The sequence below is a fragment of the Candoia aspera genome, chromosome 3, assembly GCF_035149785.1.
Source record: "Candoia aspera isolate rCanAsp1 chromosome 3, rCanAsp1.hap2, whole genome shotgun sequence".
NCBI lineage: Eukaryota > Metazoa > Chordata > Lepidosauria > Squamata > Boidae > Candoia > Candoia aspera.
Window position 1 is genome coordinate 37,613,471 of NC_086155.1, and position 20,077 is coordinate 37,633,547.

At 39.4% G+C, this 20,077-nt stretch overlaps 1 protein-coding gene across 1 annotated transcript in view; it reads left to right on the top strand.

Moving 5' to 3' along the window:
* The window catches only part of PTPN22 (protein tyrosine phosphatase non-receptor type 22), a 37,421-nt gene extending 22,478 nt beyond the window's left edge, over positions 1-14,943 (top strand). Inside the window, exons 13-21 of the mRNA XM_063299824.1 lie at positions 1,905-2,596; positions 5,699-5,797; positions 5,920-6,050; positions 6,537-6,564; positions 6,979-7,065; positions 8,126-8,199; positions 10,855-10,885; positions 12,847-12,924; positions 14,549-14,943. Of these exons, the coding sequence (XP_063155894.1) occupies positions 1,905-2,596; positions 5,699-5,797; positions 5,920-6,050; positions 6,537-6,564; positions 6,979-7,065; positions 8,126-8,199; positions 10,855-10,885; positions 12,847-12,924; positions 14,549-14,613 (1,285 nt within the window). The 3' untranslated portion in view covers positions 14,614-14,943. The remainder of the gene's footprint in view (positions 1-1,904; positions 2,597-5,698; positions 5,798-5,919; positions 6,051-6,536; positions 6,565-6,978; positions 7,066-8,125; positions 8,200-10,854; positions 10,886-12,846; positions 12,925-14,548) is intronic.
* The last annotated feature ends 5,134 nt before the right edge of the window (positions 14,944-20,077 follow it).

Genomic DNA, 20,077 nt, shown 5'->3' on the forward strand with positions numbered 1-20,077 from the left:
ATTTCTTTTCATTTTTTCTTTGTCCTTTCTCACCAAATTCTTCAAAACCTTAACAAGCCTCTTTTGTAAATCCAATATAGGAAAATCATTCAGGTCACTCTCTTGGTTTGTTGTTTTAATTATTAAGACATCAGCCTTTTTTTTTTTTTGTATATCCAGTGTTATGTCTTTTTCCATGTCATTCTTGTGAAAACCCACTTTCAATTCACTCTCACTGTTGTCAGATAGAACCTACTTCTCTTCTATAACATCTTTTAGACAGTCTATCTATAGAGGCAGACACTTTTAAAATTAACTTGTTTTGATCCTTTGTTCAAAAATATCCTTCAATATATCCAATCTTAAAATATTTTGCTTCATTCTTTAACTACTAATCAAGTTTAAGTGTTCTTTTCCTTTAATTGTAATCTTTAGTTCTTTAGTTCCCGCTAGTTCCCTCAATTTTTAAATTCTTATCTTACTATGTTTCAAAACAAAAGCATTTTCCTATGGGAAGGATTCTTATAATTAATTCCAAAATCTTATTTCAAATTTATCTGGATCCCTAGTTTGTTTGTAACTTTCTAAAATCAAAGTTTTAATCACCCTTTTGTTGTTTATTCCAAAACATGCACCAATTTTTAAGTTCTTGTAGTTAAAACGTCTTTCACTAAGGATTGAGGGAAACTCACCTGGTGCTGTAAATCCTGTCAATCCAAAGGTTCCTAATTGCTGAAAAGCAGTTAACAAGTAATTTTTGAAAGTAATTAGAAAAGGAAGTATGCAAACTTAGTGTCCTTTCAAAGGTGCTAGCTGTGGTTTGAGCAAGATGGCTATTCCCTCATCTCCCAGAGCTCTAAACTCACTGGAGACCACTATCTTGTGGTCTTCTTGTGAGAAGAAGCTGTCTGGAGCACTTGTGGGTGATCTCAAATCCTCTCCTTGTCCAGAGAGGAATTATTGAAGAACTGGTCTACTCATCAGCTCTTCATTCTGCCACAGTTGTTGGCTCCACTTTTCACAGAGCCACCTTCAGTCTGCCATTTTTTCTCTGGAAGTCCCAAGGGTTTACACCATTTCTGTATCTGTATGATACCTAGCATGTGCTGCTATTGTAGTTTTATTCTCCACATGTCCTAAAATTGCATTTCTAATATTAATAACTAAGAAAGGTTTATCTTTGCATTTTCTCAGTGCAACATGGAAGCCTCCATACTCTCATCTGCCCAGAACCTACCCAACAGAACACTCACCTTTGTTTTTTTTAGACAATTCATTGGCAAATATATGAATTAAATTAAAACAGGGATGCATCACTTGGGGGCACTTGTACTCTGAAAGACATTTCAGGGATCCTATTGTAAGAAGAGAATAAGTCCAGGAGAAAAAAGAGAAATTGGACTAAGACAAAGAAATGGGCAAATCCAGGACAAAAAAATTAATGTTTTTTCAATACAATTCAAATTTATATTTAATTAAAATTAAACATATCTAGTATGATTGCTCCCCATGTAGTTGATTTCCTACTGTCACATTTAAAACTACAGGTCAGTATTTTGTAGCCTTAAAGTAGAAAGAAGCAAGTATTTTAGTGGGAAAATGCTGGAAATATATTGATGTGGCAGCAATATTAATAGATGCTCAGAATATATATTGTCACATAAAGTTTTTCCAGCATCTCGCCCATTCTTTGGGGCATCTTTCCATTGGCTTTTAAAGGAGATAAGTGCTCCCCATTGCAAAAAACAGGACTCAATATTTTCCTACAGAAAAAAAGTTTTGTGCTACTTTAAAGACTCACATATTTATTATTACTAAGGCCTCCTTGCTGAGGTGTGTTCATTATACAAGGAAGGGAAGAGCTGGTGGATGTTCGAATGTCTCTGGAAAATCTTGCTCTGATAATTATGTTATCTTTCTTACAGTTCTGCACAAGAGGAGCAGGAGAAATCTCAGTGTTCTGGTTGTGATACACAAAGCTTAGACATCCTCGACAGAAATAGAGATGGTGCCTCCTTCATCAGGCCAGCACTTTCTGTTGGAACGCTGAGCCCTAATGCCAGCAGAAACACAGGATGGGACTCTTGGTTGGCAAATCAACCACTGCACAAACGTCACAGTTTGGACTTCAATTACTGTTTTTGGACTGATCCCCTTCTCACTTTGAAAATGGATGATAGAACTGGAATAGGCTTCCATACCAAAGTGCATCCTACCCAGTCCAAATCTACTCCTTTTCAATCAGTTTCACAGAAAACATTGCAGCCATTGACAAAAATGGATTCAGGTTCTGGCCAGTGTGGAGGCTTTCAACTTGACTCAAGCCTTTCAGGCAAGCTGTCAAACAATGCCCCATGCTGCAAGCTCAGGAATTTGTGCCGCCAGCACTGCATATGGTCATCAGAAGACCCCTACTTTTCTTCTCTCTCATCAGAAGAACCATGCTCCCCAGCACTTCCTGAGTCTGCTCTCAGTCCCCTTAGAACAGTTTCTTCATCTTCTTCTGCTGTGGTCTTTACAGCCCAGTCCTTGGAGAGCCCAGAGCCTAGCTACCCATTGTTCAACCCTCCAGCTCAGGATACCTGCCCTTTGGATGCAGAGGAGTTAGTCTGCCAGAGTAAGTTTATGCAAAGTTGCAGTATTATTTCATTTCTGCAATTTATATGCTGCTCAATTCCAAGAAGGCTCTGAGTGTCTTACAAATTCAAAAATAAAATGAAATTACAAGAGAGAAAAAAATAACTGAACCCTCAAACCAACAACATGCAAATTTCCTAACCATTAATGCACCAAAGGCCTTAGCAGCAATAATTGCTTGCTGCAGGGAAGGAGGTCACCATAGCATCAATCCCCAAAGGCTTTTTAGAACAGCTGTGTCTTGACAGCTTTCCGGAATGCTGACAGGGTTGGTGCTAACCTGACTTCAGGTGAAGCACTGTTCCAAAGAGAGGGACAGGTACCGAAAAGGCACACCCTCATGGTTCCTGATCAGGGCAATCCCTCAAGGATTTCAGAGGATGCTGATAATTGATATCCTCCCTACTGGGACTTATTGGATGGGCAGAAATGCTGGGGAAAAAATGGCTCCACGAGTATCCAGGACCCAAGCCATATAGGGCTTTAACACTGACAGTCAGCACCTTGAATACACCCAGAAGGCAACTGGCAACCAGTGGAGCTTTTGCAGTGGTAGTGTCACTTAAGCAAGCTGGGAGGCACCCTTAACTAGACCCACTGCATTCCAGATTGCCAGCTGTAGCTTCTGGGTGATGTTCAAAGGCAGCAGACAAGATAGGAATTGTGTGAAAATCTGAAAGTAGGAGTCTGTTTCTCCCCAGAAGTAGAACCAGGAAGTTGCCAACTGAGATATGTTGTGCAGATTGCTTGAGGTTGTACAAAAAGAGTATGTTTGATATTGTATAGCCGGTAAGCCTGTTCTTTCCTATCACATCTTTTATTTTTGGATTCTGAGAATGATGCAGAAGATGATTAGGGCCCACAGTTTCTCTGATAGTCAAGAGATATTAGAGGACACAGTATCCAATCCTGCCCTTTTTAAAACTAACTTTGACTAGTATAAATATTAGGAATCCAACTGGAAAACTAACAGCTTTTCTTTAGGGAAAATTTACACTGCTTTTGAGCCTTTTTCTTCAATATGTATGTTGACAATTGTTACAAGAGGCATTTGTAACATGACTGAGCATACTGACCAAAATCATACATACATATTTTATTATTGTCTTAGACCAGAATTCATACATACATGAAACATAACCATAAAAGAAATTAAGTATGATGGAACTCAGGTAGATACATTAGTCCAATCCCACCGTAGTATGATGAGTCCCAGATGCTAAAGAATAGTATTATGCAACTGCCGGCAGGGAAGGTTGTAAATGGTGATCCTGTGACCACAGGACGCTGCAACCGTTGTTAAGTGTAAGCTGGTTGCTAAGTGCCCAAATCGCAGTTGTGTGACTGCAGGGGCACCGCGACAGCTGGAACTTCAAGGCCTGGTTGTAAGCACCATCGCAACTGAATGAGCGGTCGGTAAGCAAGGACTACCTGTATTCCAAATTAAAAAAAGAAAAATGACAAGCACAACACATACTTTCTCGTGGCCTAAGTTACAAAAGCCAGTATGGACAAGTTTCTGTCGACATTTGGCTACACACCAGGCAAAACTGGCTAAAGCCTTTGCTATTTTTCCTTTGATTGATGACAAGAAGAAACGGAGTTGTAATGAAGAGGCCAGTGAATTTTGCTCTGCAAGAAAGAGTAGAATTTTTTTTCAGTGTTCTGCAGAAATTAAGCAGTGAAGCAAAGAATAAGTGAAATCCTTCATCACATTTGCTCTGTATGGACAAAAAGCAGATGATATACATATTGAGGGAAGAAATGAACCTCTAATCCTCGTATGGGAAAAAGTTCTGAGGTTGAAAGAATTGGAATAATTTTTCAGCAGTTGCCTATTTGGAACACAGCCTTGGTAGTTCTCCTATCTGAATGTTTTAATACCCAGAACGAAGTGAGATGAGATAAATTATTCCAGGATAACTGGTTAATGATAATCAGTAATGAAAATGGAAAATTTACATCCAATTTCTCCCTTGATTAATACTTCAGAAGTATGCATATGCAGTGCAGTTAAAGTCTGCAATTATTCAAAGCTTAATTAATATCTTTGAGTAACTCAAAGATATCAGCTTTACTGCCAACTAGTTGGTCACAAATATATACAAAAATGCACATTTAGCTCTTTTATACTTCTGCAGTATGTTTTATAATGTATATGATAATTGGATATAGTAATTGGATAACGTTTTCATATTAGAAATGCAGGTGTTTGAAAATGTGAATAGATTCCAGTAAGTCTCTGGCATTTTAGAGACAATAAAAACTGCTGTTCAAAGCAAAAGCAGTTATAGAGTGCTAGCTATTGCAGATACTATTTCCTGAACATAGATTTATAGATTTGCCTATTGATTTTAATAAGATGATAATCATATTAACTGCTCATGCTTCAAAAACAGCAGCAATTAAAAGTACCACAAAATGGAAGCAACAGAGGAGCTGTAGCTCAGGGGGAGGGAATGCATGGTTTGTGTGCAGAAGGCCCTGCGTTCAGTTTCTGGAATCTCTAGCTGAAAAGAATACAGAGGGCAGTTAAGAGATCCTTTTGCCTAAGATCCAGGGGCAGTCAGAACAGAGAACTGATTTAGAATAACACAGTGCCATGTTTTTAATAACTACTTGCATAAACTCATGCTACAACATAAACAGCTATATGGCTATCTTACCCATGTTAACCATGGAGGACCAGCAGACTACAGTACGTAGACCTTGGTATTTGGTTTTATTACATCAATACTGAAATCAAATATTTTTGTAAGATAGGGCTATCAGATCTGTTCTGGCAAAATCCAGATGACCACTAGAGCAGTGTTTCTCAACCTCAGCCGCTTTAAGATAGGTGGACTTCAACTCCCAGAAATCCCCAGCCAGCATGCTGGCTGGAGAATCCTGGGAGTTGAAGTTCACAAATCTTAAAGTTGCTAAGGTTGAGAAACACTGCACTAGAGGATAGCAAAGACTTTGAATTTTCTGTGTCTCTTTAATACCATCTAGTGGTCATTTGGATACTGTTAGCCCAGATCTGGTAGACCTTGGTAAAAAAGGAAGCACTCTAATCTTCAGGTTTTTTGTTGGATTTCAGCTTCTTCCCAGCAGGATGAAGATATTCCTCCCCCGCTGCCAGAGAGAACCCCTGAATCCTTCATTATACTTGGAGAAGAGAATGAGCTCCAGCAGCTGGGTAAACACAGCATAGGGCACTTTGGGCAAGGTACAACTATTTTCTATTGCTTGGAAACTTCTGCTATTGAGAAAGTTTTTAAAAATCAGTCAATTTTTATTTCTAGTTTTTATCATTTGCAGATAAGCCTTTGTCAGCAGCTTCAGATCACCAACTGCCATCTAAAAACAACAAAATAAATATCTCTACAGAATGGAACAGCATGTCTCAGCTGAGCCTTTCTGATGCCTCAGTAAGACTGAGACTGAGTAAGGTAACTGGCTTAAACTTATTCTGCAGTATTCTTCTACCAAACTCCTGACTTTTAAAGAACAAAGGCTACCACTTTGATGAACTAGACTGCTATAGATATTGCATGTACATTCCAGTGGTTGAGACTGAGAGCAGGTCATATTCACCTTGAGTGAAGCAAGGGGTAGCAGGAATCTAGACAGGCTGAGCAGTTTCCAGTAATTATTCCAGCAGCTGCTGTTTCATATTCCTCTTTCCCAAATGGTCTGAGACCTGGAATCCTGGAAGTGGAATTCAGGAAGAAGTTTGAAGGGCGTGACTTTTTAGCATTACCAGACTGAACTGCAGTGAACATGGTTGTGTGGAATGTTCCTGCTTTTATTTGCCAGCCAACCTGCTCATGTGTAAGGTGTTGTGTTGGGGAGCACCAAACTACTCAGTAAAAATTAAATACAGTCCTACTAGGATGAGGAAAGATTAAGCATTGTCTCTCTGTGTTCATTTCCAGAGTGGAAAGCTACAGAGGCCTAGATCAGGTATCTTTTCTACTATTTTTTTTTAATTAATTGGTCTGTACAACCATCATACTTGCTTGCTTTATGATGACTGAAACTAGGTCTTAGTACATTCCATTTTTACACAGGCTACCTTTATAACAATGTGTTACTTTATTATAAAATATATTGTGAAGGGTTTTTTTGTACAGGTACCACCCAAAACACTAATCAAGTACCTATATTGTTAGTATCTTGGGGCATATTTCATTGCATGCTTTGGCTTTGCATAATGTGTGACTCCACCATGGCATATGTAGGACTTTTAAATGCATAATGGACATCTTGTGAAGGGTTGTGATTAATGCTATTGATAGAACCACAAATAAACCATTGCAAAGCCTTAGGATTGCTAAATTTAAATGTTCTTTTTTCCCCAAATTTGTATCATCACAGAATTTCACTGGAATCGATCTTCATCACCCCCTACTCCCCCACTTCCAGAGAGAACTCCTGAGTCATTTCTTCTTGCAGATGAGGCCTGTAAGTCTCACAGATTTTGTCATCTTGTAATAGTTTTAGATAGTGCTTTTATTTAAAACAGCCTCATTTCAGAAGAAAGGAGAAATTAAAGCATTTTGAAAAGACCCAGTTGATAGAAAGAGGTCAATTGGTAGAAGGAATTTACAACTGTGGAAGATAAAGGCAACTGAGCATCTCCATATAAAAATGATACCCAGCTCGTTCTTGCTAGCTATTCTCTGCAGTGTTCTTGTGATATTATTAGACAAAGCACTGAATGAATAAAGTTTTTAGGGTTCTTCAGATGTGGACTGTAGCCCTTTGTTTGCTTAAGAAAGTTAGCTGACCTTCATTTTACTTCATTCCCTGTAAAGTATATGCTGAGTCCAAAGCCTGGTAATGTATAGAATGTGATTTTTTTTTAAAGATGTTTTTTATCCTGCCTTTATTTTTTATAAATAACTCAAGGCAGCTAACATACCTAATACTCCTTCCTCCTCCTGTTTTTCCCACAACCACCCTGTGAAGTGAGTTGGGCTGAGAGAGTGACTGGCCCAAAGTCACCCAACTGGCTTTCATGTGTAAGGTGGCACTAGAACTCACAGTCTTCTGGATTCTAGCCTGGGGTCTTAACCACTAGACCAAATTAGCTCTCATTTTAGCTATAAAATTTAAGTTAGTTTTAAATATTGGAATTGATTTATGTGATTCTAGCAATATAGGAAGTCAATTTGGAGCTATTTTTATACTTGTGGCAAAGCTGCTGCTATGGTATGCATTCGATTACAACTCGGTAGACAGATTTACATTTATCTCTTAGAGTGCTTTTGAGCCTATCCTACTTTTTTATACATCTGTTAATGCCTGTGCTGGGAGATGGATTTCCATTTTCGTATTTATGTCACCAGCAAATTGGCTGTATTCCTGTATGTTAGGTCCTACAGGATTTTTTGTCAGTAAAATTGGTTTAATAGTGCTTTGTTCAAGCATACTTTTTCAATATACAGAGAGTTTTTTTAGTGTGTCTTTTCTTGATGCTTTTTTCCTTTTATTGCTTGTCCATCTGTTACAAACAATGTAGTGAACCTTGGAGACCTTCAGATTAAATCAACAAATGTGCCAACAAGAGAGACAAAAGGCTTCAGAAGGAGCAAGGTAAAGCCACATGGAAAACAGAGGAAGTGGGGTTGGTGATACACATCATTGATTTAGAAACAGAAAAGCAGGTTTCTCTCCCACCCCTCATATACATGTGAATCATAGAAATTTCAGTTGTGCAGAAGACCAGATGTCTTTACACAATGCAACATTTCTTTTGGTTAGAGAAATGGCATTTATCCAGAATTTAAACAAGTGCTTTTTCTCACTGGAAAAGCACAATCTTTTTGGCCCAACTAGGATTTCTTTTGTGATTATTGGATTGGATATGATTGCAAAGTAAGTCCTGAAAACATTTATAGGTTAGTAATCCATCCGGAAGGCTCTACTCTCTGTCACTCCCAGATGGATTACTGTAATGCGCTCTACATGGGGCTGCCCTTGAAGAGCATCCAGAAGCTACAGCTGGGCAGAATGCAGTGGCATGGGCAGTTATGTGCACTCCAAGATCAGCGTCCATTACACATCTGCTCTGCGAGCTGCATTGGTTGCCAGTTTGCTTCTGGGTTCAATTCAAGGTGCTGGTTATGTCCTATAAAACCATACATGGCACAGAGACCATCTGTCTGCTATCACATCTACTCATCCCATCAGATCTGGCAGAAGGGACATGTTGTGAGCCCCACCTCAGAGGAGTTCCATCTGATGGGACCCAGGAGGAGAGCCTTTTCTGCCATGGCCCCTGCCCTCTGGAACATCACCCCTGAAGATAGATTGGCCCCAACCTTGTTGACCTTTAGGAAGTCCCTGAAGACATGGTGGTGCCATCAGGCCTGGGGATCCCTAGCATGGGAGCCGGCAAGATGACTACATTGTCTGTGAGCTGAAGGCTGGCGCTTTCCTGCGCGTTTACATTTCTGGTTAATAGTTTTGTTTTAATTTATTTATACAAGTTTGTCTTTGCTGTTTTAACTTGTGAGCTGTCCAGAGTCACAAACTGAGGTAGGCCGCCATATAAATTGAACTGAATAAATAAATAACATATGTCATTCATATTATGTAATCTTTAACTGTTTAAATACTTGGCATCTGTTGTTTGGATGTTCCCAGCAAAGGAATCCAAATCCTAGTCCTTCCAACAAATACATGTGATAAATACCATACAATCTACAACTTTCCCATGCAGTAACTGCTATTTTACTTCTCCTACTTTTCAGTCAACAAATATCAACCAAAGCAATTCACTGGAATGATATTCAACTTGCAATGCTTGCAGCATGCACTATATACAAACCAAAGGCATGTATTCTCTTGATCTGCAAGGACATGCCAGGGATAAAGCTGAGGAGAGATCAGTTTGACAATGTTACAATAAAGTTGTGAATTGTTAATAGGAATTTAAACTAATTAAGTCTAGTGAACTCTACAACTTGGAACAGAGAAAGCACAATTATTCAGTGGCCCTTGGTCCTGTAGCTAATAGTCATGCAAGATGATACTGCAAGGCTGGCTGGGGAATTCTGGGAGTTGAAGTCCATGCATCTGCAAGTGGCTAAGGTCGAGAAACACTGCTGTATTCCCTCAGGACTGCAATCATTATAGTGAACTCTTGAGCTCAACTCCTGGTGACTATATGGACATACCTCCATAGAATTTTCTTGGCAATAATAACGGAAGGCTATTGCCTTTCTCCAGAGTGTCTTTTTAATTTTCCCAGGCTAGCTTATAGCCCTGGTATTTTCTGGTGGACTTGGTTTCATGAGATCAGCCAAGATTGGTGAAGTGCTGCCATCTAGCAATCATAATAGAACTGGAGTAGAAAGTAAGCATTCTGCAGCAGTTCTCATAACCTCTGGATGGCTATTTCCTTTTCATACATATAGGCTGCATTTTCTCTTCTTCCCAAATTTTGTAATCTTTTCTTTTAAAAAAAATAGTAACAATTGCAATAATTCCATAATATGGACAAGAAATATAGTGCTTTTATTAATTCATCAGTTTGAAAAGCAGGTTAGATAATTAATAATTAAAATTAACCCCTAAATAGGGAGTAAAAATGTTGGACAATAGGACAATAACAGCAGCAGCAACAAAACAGAGCAGTTGTTAGCAATGAACTGGGGTTAATCTGAGTACAGCATTAAGAAACCAACCCAACCCAACTCCTCCCCAAAATATTTTTAAAAACCCCATTTCATTCCTTCTTACTTTCTAGAAAATGTCTTTGGTGGTTAACTCCCAAGAAACCTGGAATATTGATCATTCATAGCACTGGGATGCTCTAAGAAAGAAAGAAAGAAAAGTATACTGTATTTTATATTCAGCTACATGAAACTAAGGTCCTTTTCTCATTTGGAGCTTAAATGTGCACAGTAGGCCCTAGCAACCTGAATATTCTCCTGTGATCATACAACAATGGCCTTATCAAGTTCTTAGCCCCAGAATCTAACCCATCTTCTTAAACCAAACTTGTTATGACCACAAAGGGAGGAAGGGACAGGCTATATTATCTGCTTCTCTGTACTGCCCTGAGTGAGGGGTCTATCCAGAGGTGTCATCATGTCCCTTCTCTCTGGTCACTGGTCAGCATTTGTTATCACCACTTTTCTTTCCATATTTGCACTCTCTGTTAGAACCCTAGTCCCAGGCTTTAATGATCTTCAGTAATTAGTGCTTTCTTAACACCAACAGAGGACTTTCTCTCTTTTACAGAGTTTGAAAATTTTACGAAATATGAAAAACAGTAAGTATCTTGAAGAAAGAGATGATTAGCAATGTTAATGTACCCTAACCATTTTTATAAGTATAGAGTATAGCGAATACTTTACTGGATTAATAAAAACCCACTATCATACTCCCACTGTCTTTCAGTGATGGACAAAACATCTCAAAGGATTTAAGAAACAATGATGAATTAATCTATTGGATGAAAGGCTGTAATATGGAATATGCTTTGGCTTCCCATTCTATTTTAGATATATAGAAAGTAGCCAGGAATTACCCACTGAAATTTACACTGAAATCTCAGTGTAAATTTCCCATCCAGCAGTCAAAAGATTTGGCAACACTTACAGTATGAACTGAGGCCATTATGGTAAACACATACATGCACATTCTGATAGATCCTTTAGACCTATTTGAGAAAGCAGCTTTAGCATTAAATAGTTTATTTAAGAGTGCTGATTCTGAAGCTTTGCTCTATGCATTTGATGATGCAGGCTTCTGCCTAAATTTCCCCCTACTAACCCACAATTAAATCTCTAAGGTGCTCTTTATGTTCCCGTTGCCATGGACTAACAACATTACTCTTCTGGAGATGTTGCTGATTTGTTTGGTGCTGCAATGAGACTTAGGCAAAAATCAATACAACGGTACGCTGAAGTCTGGCAAAGGGAAAGATGACCGCCCTGGGCAGCTTGGCCTGGGAGGAAAAAGAAGTCCTGGAAGGTGACAAGGATATGAAATGAAAAAAGAGGAATAGTACCAAAATCACCAGATTGCTAAAGAGAGAGCAGTCTGCCAGAAGCTTCTGGAATCAGTTGGCAGATGCTTCACATGAAACACTGAAGAGCAGATAAGAGTTTCACAAAGAAGTGCTTGCAACCAATCAAATGCCCTGCAGTCAGCCATTAGATCTTCCAGTGAGGAAGAAGTATAAAACAAGCTGGCTTTAACACTGCTTAAGTGACAAGGACTTCCTGAGTTCCATAGTTGTTCTACTATCATTGATTATTTGTTAATAAACTTTGGGCTGGGCATGACCACATAATTAGATACTGTAAAAGGATATAAAAACGAGCCATACCAATAATCGGTTATAAAAAAAATATATTCTCAAATACTGTTCCAATCAGTGGCAGCTGAAATGTTCTACAGCAGCTTTTCCCAATTTGATGCTCTCTAACACATCTTCACAGAACCAGATTTGGGAAAACTTCCTATAGCTTGACTTTCTAGGTTTACTGGCAGAATCCCTTAGCCTTCAAAATTCTATATCAACTGATTCTGTGATATTTTTTAGAGGTTCTTCCAATTACATGGGAGAACTTTATCTGGTGAAAGTGAAAGGTCCCCTGTGCAAGCACTGAGTCATGTCTGACCCTTTGGGGGGATGCCACTTTCACAATGTTTTCTTGGCAGACTATAGCGGGGTGGTTTGCCATTGCCTTCCCCAGTCGTCACCTTCCCCAGCAAGCTGGGTACTCATTTTACCGACCTCGGAAGGATGGAAGGCTGAGTCGACCTGAGCCGGCCACCCAAGAATCCAGCTTCTGCTGGGATCAAACTCCGTTCATGGGGAGAGTTTCGGTTGCAATACTGCCACCTATCACTCTACCTATGAATCTTTAAAAGACCCATCCAGAACTCATGCTCCCCTGCTTATGGTAAAGACGTGACTTGGTCCACTTTCTTTTGTCATGTAAACCTTTACATACCTACACAGGTGTGTGCTTATGAGATAAACAATTCTTAATGGGTAGAAGAACATCTAAAGAGCACCAGCACCAGTATTAAATTTCAATGGCTCGCAGTATTGCATTCATAATGAGTGGTAAGATTAATGCTATAGATATTCTCCTTTTATCTTCCCTATTCCAATTTAAGCAAATGAAACTTCCCTTACAGCAGGAATCACATTACAAGAAATCTGTGTTTATCAGTCTGATTAACTATGATTTGCTAAGGATATTTTTGTACTTCTAGGTATTTGGAGCCCACCTTCACTAGTAAGAGCTCCAGAGCATGATCAGTCAAATCATCACAGCTCTATTCTGAGTCTTGGTATGCATTTTTAAAAATAAAGTATGCTTCAGTGTTCAATTTAATATGAAGGTAATCCATAGAATAATATTGAAGCTCAAAATTAGAATACTATCTATCCTAATGATTTCCTGCATTCTCTAAACTATTATTACAACTTCCCAGTGGATAGTTTCTAGTGCCATCACCAAAATTTCTCATCCTACTATATATAGGATCATATACATATATGTAAACATTGCAAAGCATAGCCAGAATCTTTTTTACATTTATTAAATAAGATGTTGGCTTACATTCTCTCACTCTTATCTTAATTGGTGCCAACAGTTTTACTTCATGGCTAGAAAGTCTTACTCAAAATAACATAACATGACTGAAATACCTAGGTTTAAATTGAAATGGGAAAATACATTTTGTGAACATTTTAATGAATAAATAAACATCCTCTTATTTTAACAATTTCTTGGGAGAGGGCAAAGAATTATTATTATTATTATTATTATTATTATTATTATTATTATTATTATTATTATTGGGAAAACACTTATAGGAATGACTTTTCCCTGATATCCATTCCCTGATACCACCCAGAGTCGTCGCAATAGAAGATGAGTGGTAAAGAAATATGATAAATAAATAATAAATAAATTCAGCAGGACAATACTTCTGATTTTACTGTTCTCACTATTGCAAAGCCAATTCAGAATGAGAGTTCCATTTCTGTCCTTACTTTAAAATAATTTTATGACACTGTCACATTGATAAATCTGGTTGGTTTATAGTATTATAATATGATTGCATTTATTTCATGAGGCTCATTGGCTAAGGTATCATTTAAGGACTAATAGCTAGGGGAAAATGGCACTGACATGTTGACAGTATGAAGAAAAAAATTCCTTTCTGAAAATAGTGCAAAAATCTGCCATATTTGCCTAGAAAGATCCAGGTTCTAGTCACGCTCAGCCATGGAAAGCCAGTGGGTTTCTTTGAGCCAATCACTTTCACTCAGCCCAATCTACCTCACAGCATTGTTGCTGTGGGAAAAAATAGGAGGGAGCACCATGTACTTTGCCCTGAGCTCCTAAATGAAAGATGAGATATAATAATAATAATACTAAGCCACTCAAATCCCAGCAACTCTATAATATATATAAATTATACACAAACACACACATATCAATATAAATAGAACAATTTAATAAATGGATAGTGCCAACATATGCCACCATATGCAAATATTATTGTACATTTGAACATTTTAAATTTATTTTATTTCATTTCTGGGTACTAGAGGAACATGTTATGCATTTCTTTCTTTATTGCTCAGCTTAGATTTGGAAAATATACTTGACTGCACTATCATGAACAATACGTGTATTACTGTAGATTTCAAGGTATTTGCTTGGAATAGTTGCCCTGTCTCCCACAAGGCTACTTCCAGGGTAAGGGTGGAAGGCATGCCCGGTATGTTTATGCTTCAGATTTACTGAACATTTATTAACTCAGCTGGCTCCTTTGCACATATGTATCAGTTTCATGTTATTCTTCTATGAACATTATTTGCTAATTCTATATACATTGCTCATATACATTTTGTATAAAATATGATATTAGTGCATAACAGTTTCTTAATTTTGTGTCACAGGCTTTGCAAACCGATTTTCCAAACCCAAAGGACCAAGAAATCCACCACCAAATTGGAACATCTAGAAGAATTTCTTATCTTCCATTGTCTCTAGCCCTGTAGACTTACCTTACTGATGTTTCTTCTGTTTGTTTCCAACGAAAGTCATCATTTTGAACAAAAAGATTTTTTATTGGGGTATTAGACTGGTATATGTCCTTGGTAAAATTAATATATGATATGATCTCACCTGTCCAGCTGATTTGGACTTTATGCTATACTGAGAAAATGGGAACAGAGAGCTGCTGTTCTACTTCCATTATTCATTCCCATCAGATAACATCAGGTAAAATTTTTGAACAAAATTGTGATTATTATTGTGATGAACAAAAAATAAATGCTAGGGTTCAAGCAGCCACAGTGTCTTATGGTGTTGTCTTCAGCCTGCCACTGTAGAAGTATAAGCTATGTTGCTGTTCAAGAATGGTACTTGGATTTTAGCAGAGAGGCACTTCATTTGTCATTCAAATGCCTATCATGAAGATATGACTCCCCTTGCTTTTGAAACAGATTAGAGATTGGTAAGGTAGCTGACTGTAATAATCATTTATGGGGAAGGAGTATTATTTGCAGCTGATGACATTTCAGCACACTTTCAAAACTGACATCAAGTGATTTCTAATGTGTAAGTAAAGTAGGAGCTTCACATACTGAAGTTCTGGGACACTTCAACAACAAAGAGGAATAAGCTGTTTGGGTTGCCTCCTATTTAAACAGAACTCATTTACTTTCAGGAATATTTTGTAGTGTTTCAAATCAAAATACTTGTGTTGCTTCTGAGTTCCGTTTTGTTTTTAAAGAACAATTCCTATTTGAAGACCTAAATAACTTCTCAAAATGGCAGTCTTTTTCCTTAAGGTTCAAAATTTGACATCTAAGCTATGTATCCCAAATATCCAAACTTATGCCAGCCCTTTTAAAATAAGAAGATAGGGTTAAAAATAGTTGATTTGACATATCTGGAGGGTTTTTAAATTGTCTTTTAACTTTTGTTGTGATTTATTGCTTGAATTTTGAGACCAAACAGTTCTAGGTCTGGCAGAGAATCACTGCTCTCCACAGTCAGTAATTGAAGTATGCTATATAAGCTCAAAAGATGCATTATGTGTAAAGTGCCTATGACAGAAGGTATTTCCAGAAAAAGATGCACTGGGTATGACGCCACCCAATTATATTATTTGAATTAACATGGTTTTCCCCCTTTCTTTTTCAGCCCTGACATCATGGCTGATATATAAAAATACCTGCCTCTGAAAGGGGGCTATATTCATCTCCTTTCAAGGTCTGGGTGTAATTCTTGTCAGATACATACATTTCAGAGGAATTTACTAGTCTTGCTAATTTTTTAATCCCACCTTTATTATTTTTACGAATAACTCAAGGCGAGGAACATACCTAATACTCCTTGCTCCTCCTATTTTTCCCACAACAACCCTGTGAGGGTTGTTACTCCGCAAGTAACTGGTTGCGAGACCTTGTTTTTCAAGTTGGGTGCCCGAGAGCAGTCGGGAGTGTTGCTGCTGTACCAGCCTCTCTACTGCATAGCAACCTCTCTGCCTGAGCTGCTGGAGGCCATCTTGGGTTGGCGGTGGAGTTCCCTGGGCTTATGGTCCTGGGGGACTTCAATCTGCCATCCCTGGGGTGGGTCTCAGAGGCAGCTCAGGAGTTCATGGCCACCATGGCGGCCATAGGCCTGACTCAGATTATTCGGGACCCAACTCGAGACAGTGGTCTCACACCAGATAGTTTTCTTGTCGGAACAGTGGCAATGTGATCTGAGAGTAGAGTTACATCTTTCCCCTTTGTCATGGTCAGATCATGCCCTGGTGACCTTGAGATTCTCATATGCCACCCCCCTCCACAGGGAGGCAGGACCTATTTGATTGGCCTCCCCCCGGTGATTAATGGACCCAATGCGGTTTCAGAGGGAGCTGGGGGTTATACCCGAGGACCTGCTGCATGGTCCAGTGGAGGCCCTGGCTGCTGCCTGGAATAGGGAGGTGGCCGGGGCCTTGGATTGGATAGTGCCTGTGCACCCTCTCTTACCCCATTGAACCCGACACTCCCCATGGTTCACGGAGGAGCTAAGGGTTCTGAAGAGGATTAAGAGACATCTAGAGTGCCGCTGGAGAAAGACAAACACTAAAACTGATCAGACACAAGCTAGAGCCACAATTAAGGCCTAGCTTGTGGCGGTAAGAGTGGCGAAACTTCAGTATTTCTCTGCTTTTATTGCATCCGCAGAATGCTGCCCAGTGGCCCCGTTTAGGATCACCCAATCCCTGTTGGGGAAAGGGGATCTGGAAAACCATCTATAGGGCCATGCTGAGGAGTTTTCGGAGCATCTGCAGGATAAAATCACTCAGATTCATTCTAAGTTGGACTCCAAGCATGAAACAAGGTCTATGGAGATGCCCGGGGAACGTACTTACCCAGTTATTTGGGAACAGTTTGATCTTGTTGGGCCTGAGGAAGTGGACAAGATCCTCCTGACTGTAAATGCCACCACGTGTCAATTAGATCCATGTCCCTCCTGGCTGGTGAAGGCAGCTCGGGAGGTGATGTGTGGTTGGGCCCAGTTGATGGTAAATACATCCTTGCAGGAGGGTGTGTTTCCAGCAGCCTTTAAGGAGGTGCTGGTGCACCCCCTCAAGAAACCATCAGTGGACCCTACTGTACTGGATATTTTTCGTCCAGTCTCCCACCTCCTTTTTATGGGGAAGGTGGTTGAGAAGGTGGTGGCACTGCAGCTCCGGAAAATCCTGGAGGAAGCAGATTATCTAGACCACTTTGTCAGGTTTCAGGCCCGGATATGGGACAGAAATGGCATTGGTCACACTTATGGATGACCTCTGGCAGGAGCGGGATGGAGGCAGTGCATGCATCCTAGCTCTCCTTGATCTCTCAGCGGCTTTTGATACCATCAACCATGGTATCCTTTTGGGTCGGCTCAGGGAGTTGGGGGTGGGCAGCATAGTTTTGCGCTGGTTCACCTCCTTCCTCCAGGGCCAGTCCCAGTCGGTGTTAATAGGGAAGGAGAGATCGGGCCCACAGCCCCTCCTTTGTGGGGTACCACAGGGCTCGGTACTCTCTCCTCTCCTTTTTAATATCTACATGAAACCGCTGGGTGAGATCATCCGTCTCCATGGAATGAGGTATCATCACTATGCGGATAATACTCAGCTATACATCTCCATCCCGGGGAAAGTGATGCCGTGACTGCCCTTTCTAGGTGCCTGGGGGCTGTGGGGGCCTGGTTGGGGAACAAGAGGCTTCAGCTGAACCCTTGTATGATGGAGTGGCTGTGGATTAATGGCCCCACAGCTCCCAGGAATTTGCCATCTTTAGTTCTGGATGGGGTTGCACTGCCCCAGACAGACCTGGTGCAGAACCAGTCTTATCCCCTTATGGGTTGAATTAGATCTGCCGTCACCTGGATTTTATTGTATTTTATGCTGGTATTTATTGCTTATTGATACTATTTATGATTTTATTGAATTTTAATTGTTTTTATTGTGAACCGCCCAGGATCCCCCGTGTGGGGGAGATGGGTGGTGATAAAAATATGATAAATAAACAAACAATTCTGCATCATGAAATTGACCTAGTTGTCTGAGACAAGAAAGATGCCTTATGTACAAGCCATGGCTATGCTGGCTGGGATTTATGGGAACTGAAATTCAATACATGGAGAAGGTACAAAATTGGGGAAAGCTGGGTTATATTTTAGAGATGAGAACAATATGGGGTGGGATAAAGTGAGAATAAAATAAAGCCAACTAGTAACTTTTACACCTATTAAAAACTAATCAGAAAACTTTAAGCAAATTGAAAAACATTTAGTGAAATACAGGAGATGCATAATAAAGTTATACATATTATTTATTTAGAATGCCAGCACATGCTTCTGTGGACTACATTTCCACAAACGTAAACAGCCAAGCTCATTTCATATTTATCTCAAAGGTGCATAGAACTACCCTTAGCACTGTCTTCTCTCCGATGGTTAACTGTTAATGGCATACAAAGTTGCCAAAAACTACATTCACAGTACTAATATTCCAAACTGAGCTCTGATCAATATGGAACTAATTTTCACTCAAAAGCAAAACTGTAAGTCAGCATTGTAGACCAAGGACTCATTTGCATTACACACTCAAATGGGTCAGAGAATGGAGACTGGGCTCCCCATGTGAAAACGTTAGATTAGATTACTTGGTTTTGGCTGTACCTCCATTATTTCTAAAACATGGGATTTAACATTTATCTATAATGCAAGGAATCCTGTTGTCACTGAATGTTTGAATCTCTTTTAGTCACTTTCCTACTGAAATAATCTGTGAACTGCCTAGGAAAAGGAATGTTTTCTATTTCCCATCATCTACCATAAATAAGTCCCCAACGGTGTAAAAGGTGCTATCTATCTTATCTGGGCTGGTGTCAATTGATTAGCTGCAAGATAGTGCGCATGAATTATATTGCAAAGTTTACACATTCAATCTTGGAGCAAATCAGTTGCCAGCACAGTTCAGATCAGATCTCATTAATTCAGCTTGATGAAATGGCTTTTCCCTGCTTTGGGGATGGATGCATGCACACAGATAGAATTTATACAGCCCTGTATTTCTAAGGAATTGCTGGGCCAGTATTTTTTTCCTTCAAGTAACTGCTGCTTACTTCCAGCAAATACTGTGTAGTATCTCTTGGGTTTATAGTATGGCCAAGTGTCAAACAACAATCCTTTGTGTTGTAAGAGTGAGAACAGAAGTTAAAAGGATACATTTTTGTTTATGGTGGAAGTTTTATGCCACTTATGTATAGTGTTGCAATTGGAGAAGAAATGTCAGGATTTTTGCTTTGATTGATTGTGTGCCATCAGAATCAATTGTTGTGCCAATTGTTGACTCTTAGCAACCACATAGATAGATTTGCTCCATGACGATCTGTCCCTAACCTGGTCCTTCAGGTCTTCCGATGGTGCACCCATTGCCACGTAACTGAGTCCATCCACCTTGCTGCTGGTCATCCTCCTCTTCTCTTTCCATCCACCTATCCCAGCATCAGAGCCATCTTCAGAGAGCTGGGTCTTTGTACAATGTGCCCAAAGTAGGATAATTTGAGCCTAGTCATTTGTGACTTGAGTGAGAACTCTGGGTAAAATGCTGCATAGCTCTGTAGCTCTGCAAGGTTTTGAGTTAGATTGCATGATTATTCACAGCTATGCAATTACATAATCATGTATTAAAATTATACATCACCTTCCATAGTTGAGCAACTACCCTATTAAAAGAAAAAATGGAGGAAAACTACAATTTTCATACCTCCACCAAAAAACCCCCTGAAATTAGGAAAATACAGAAAACCAAAACTACACCTCTTGAGACATTGTAAGAGTTATAGTACTTAAAGATTAGCATATGTACAATTTATTAATTCACAGAAATGAAGTCAGTAATAACAAAAAATGTCATACATCTGAAAAAGTGTTAT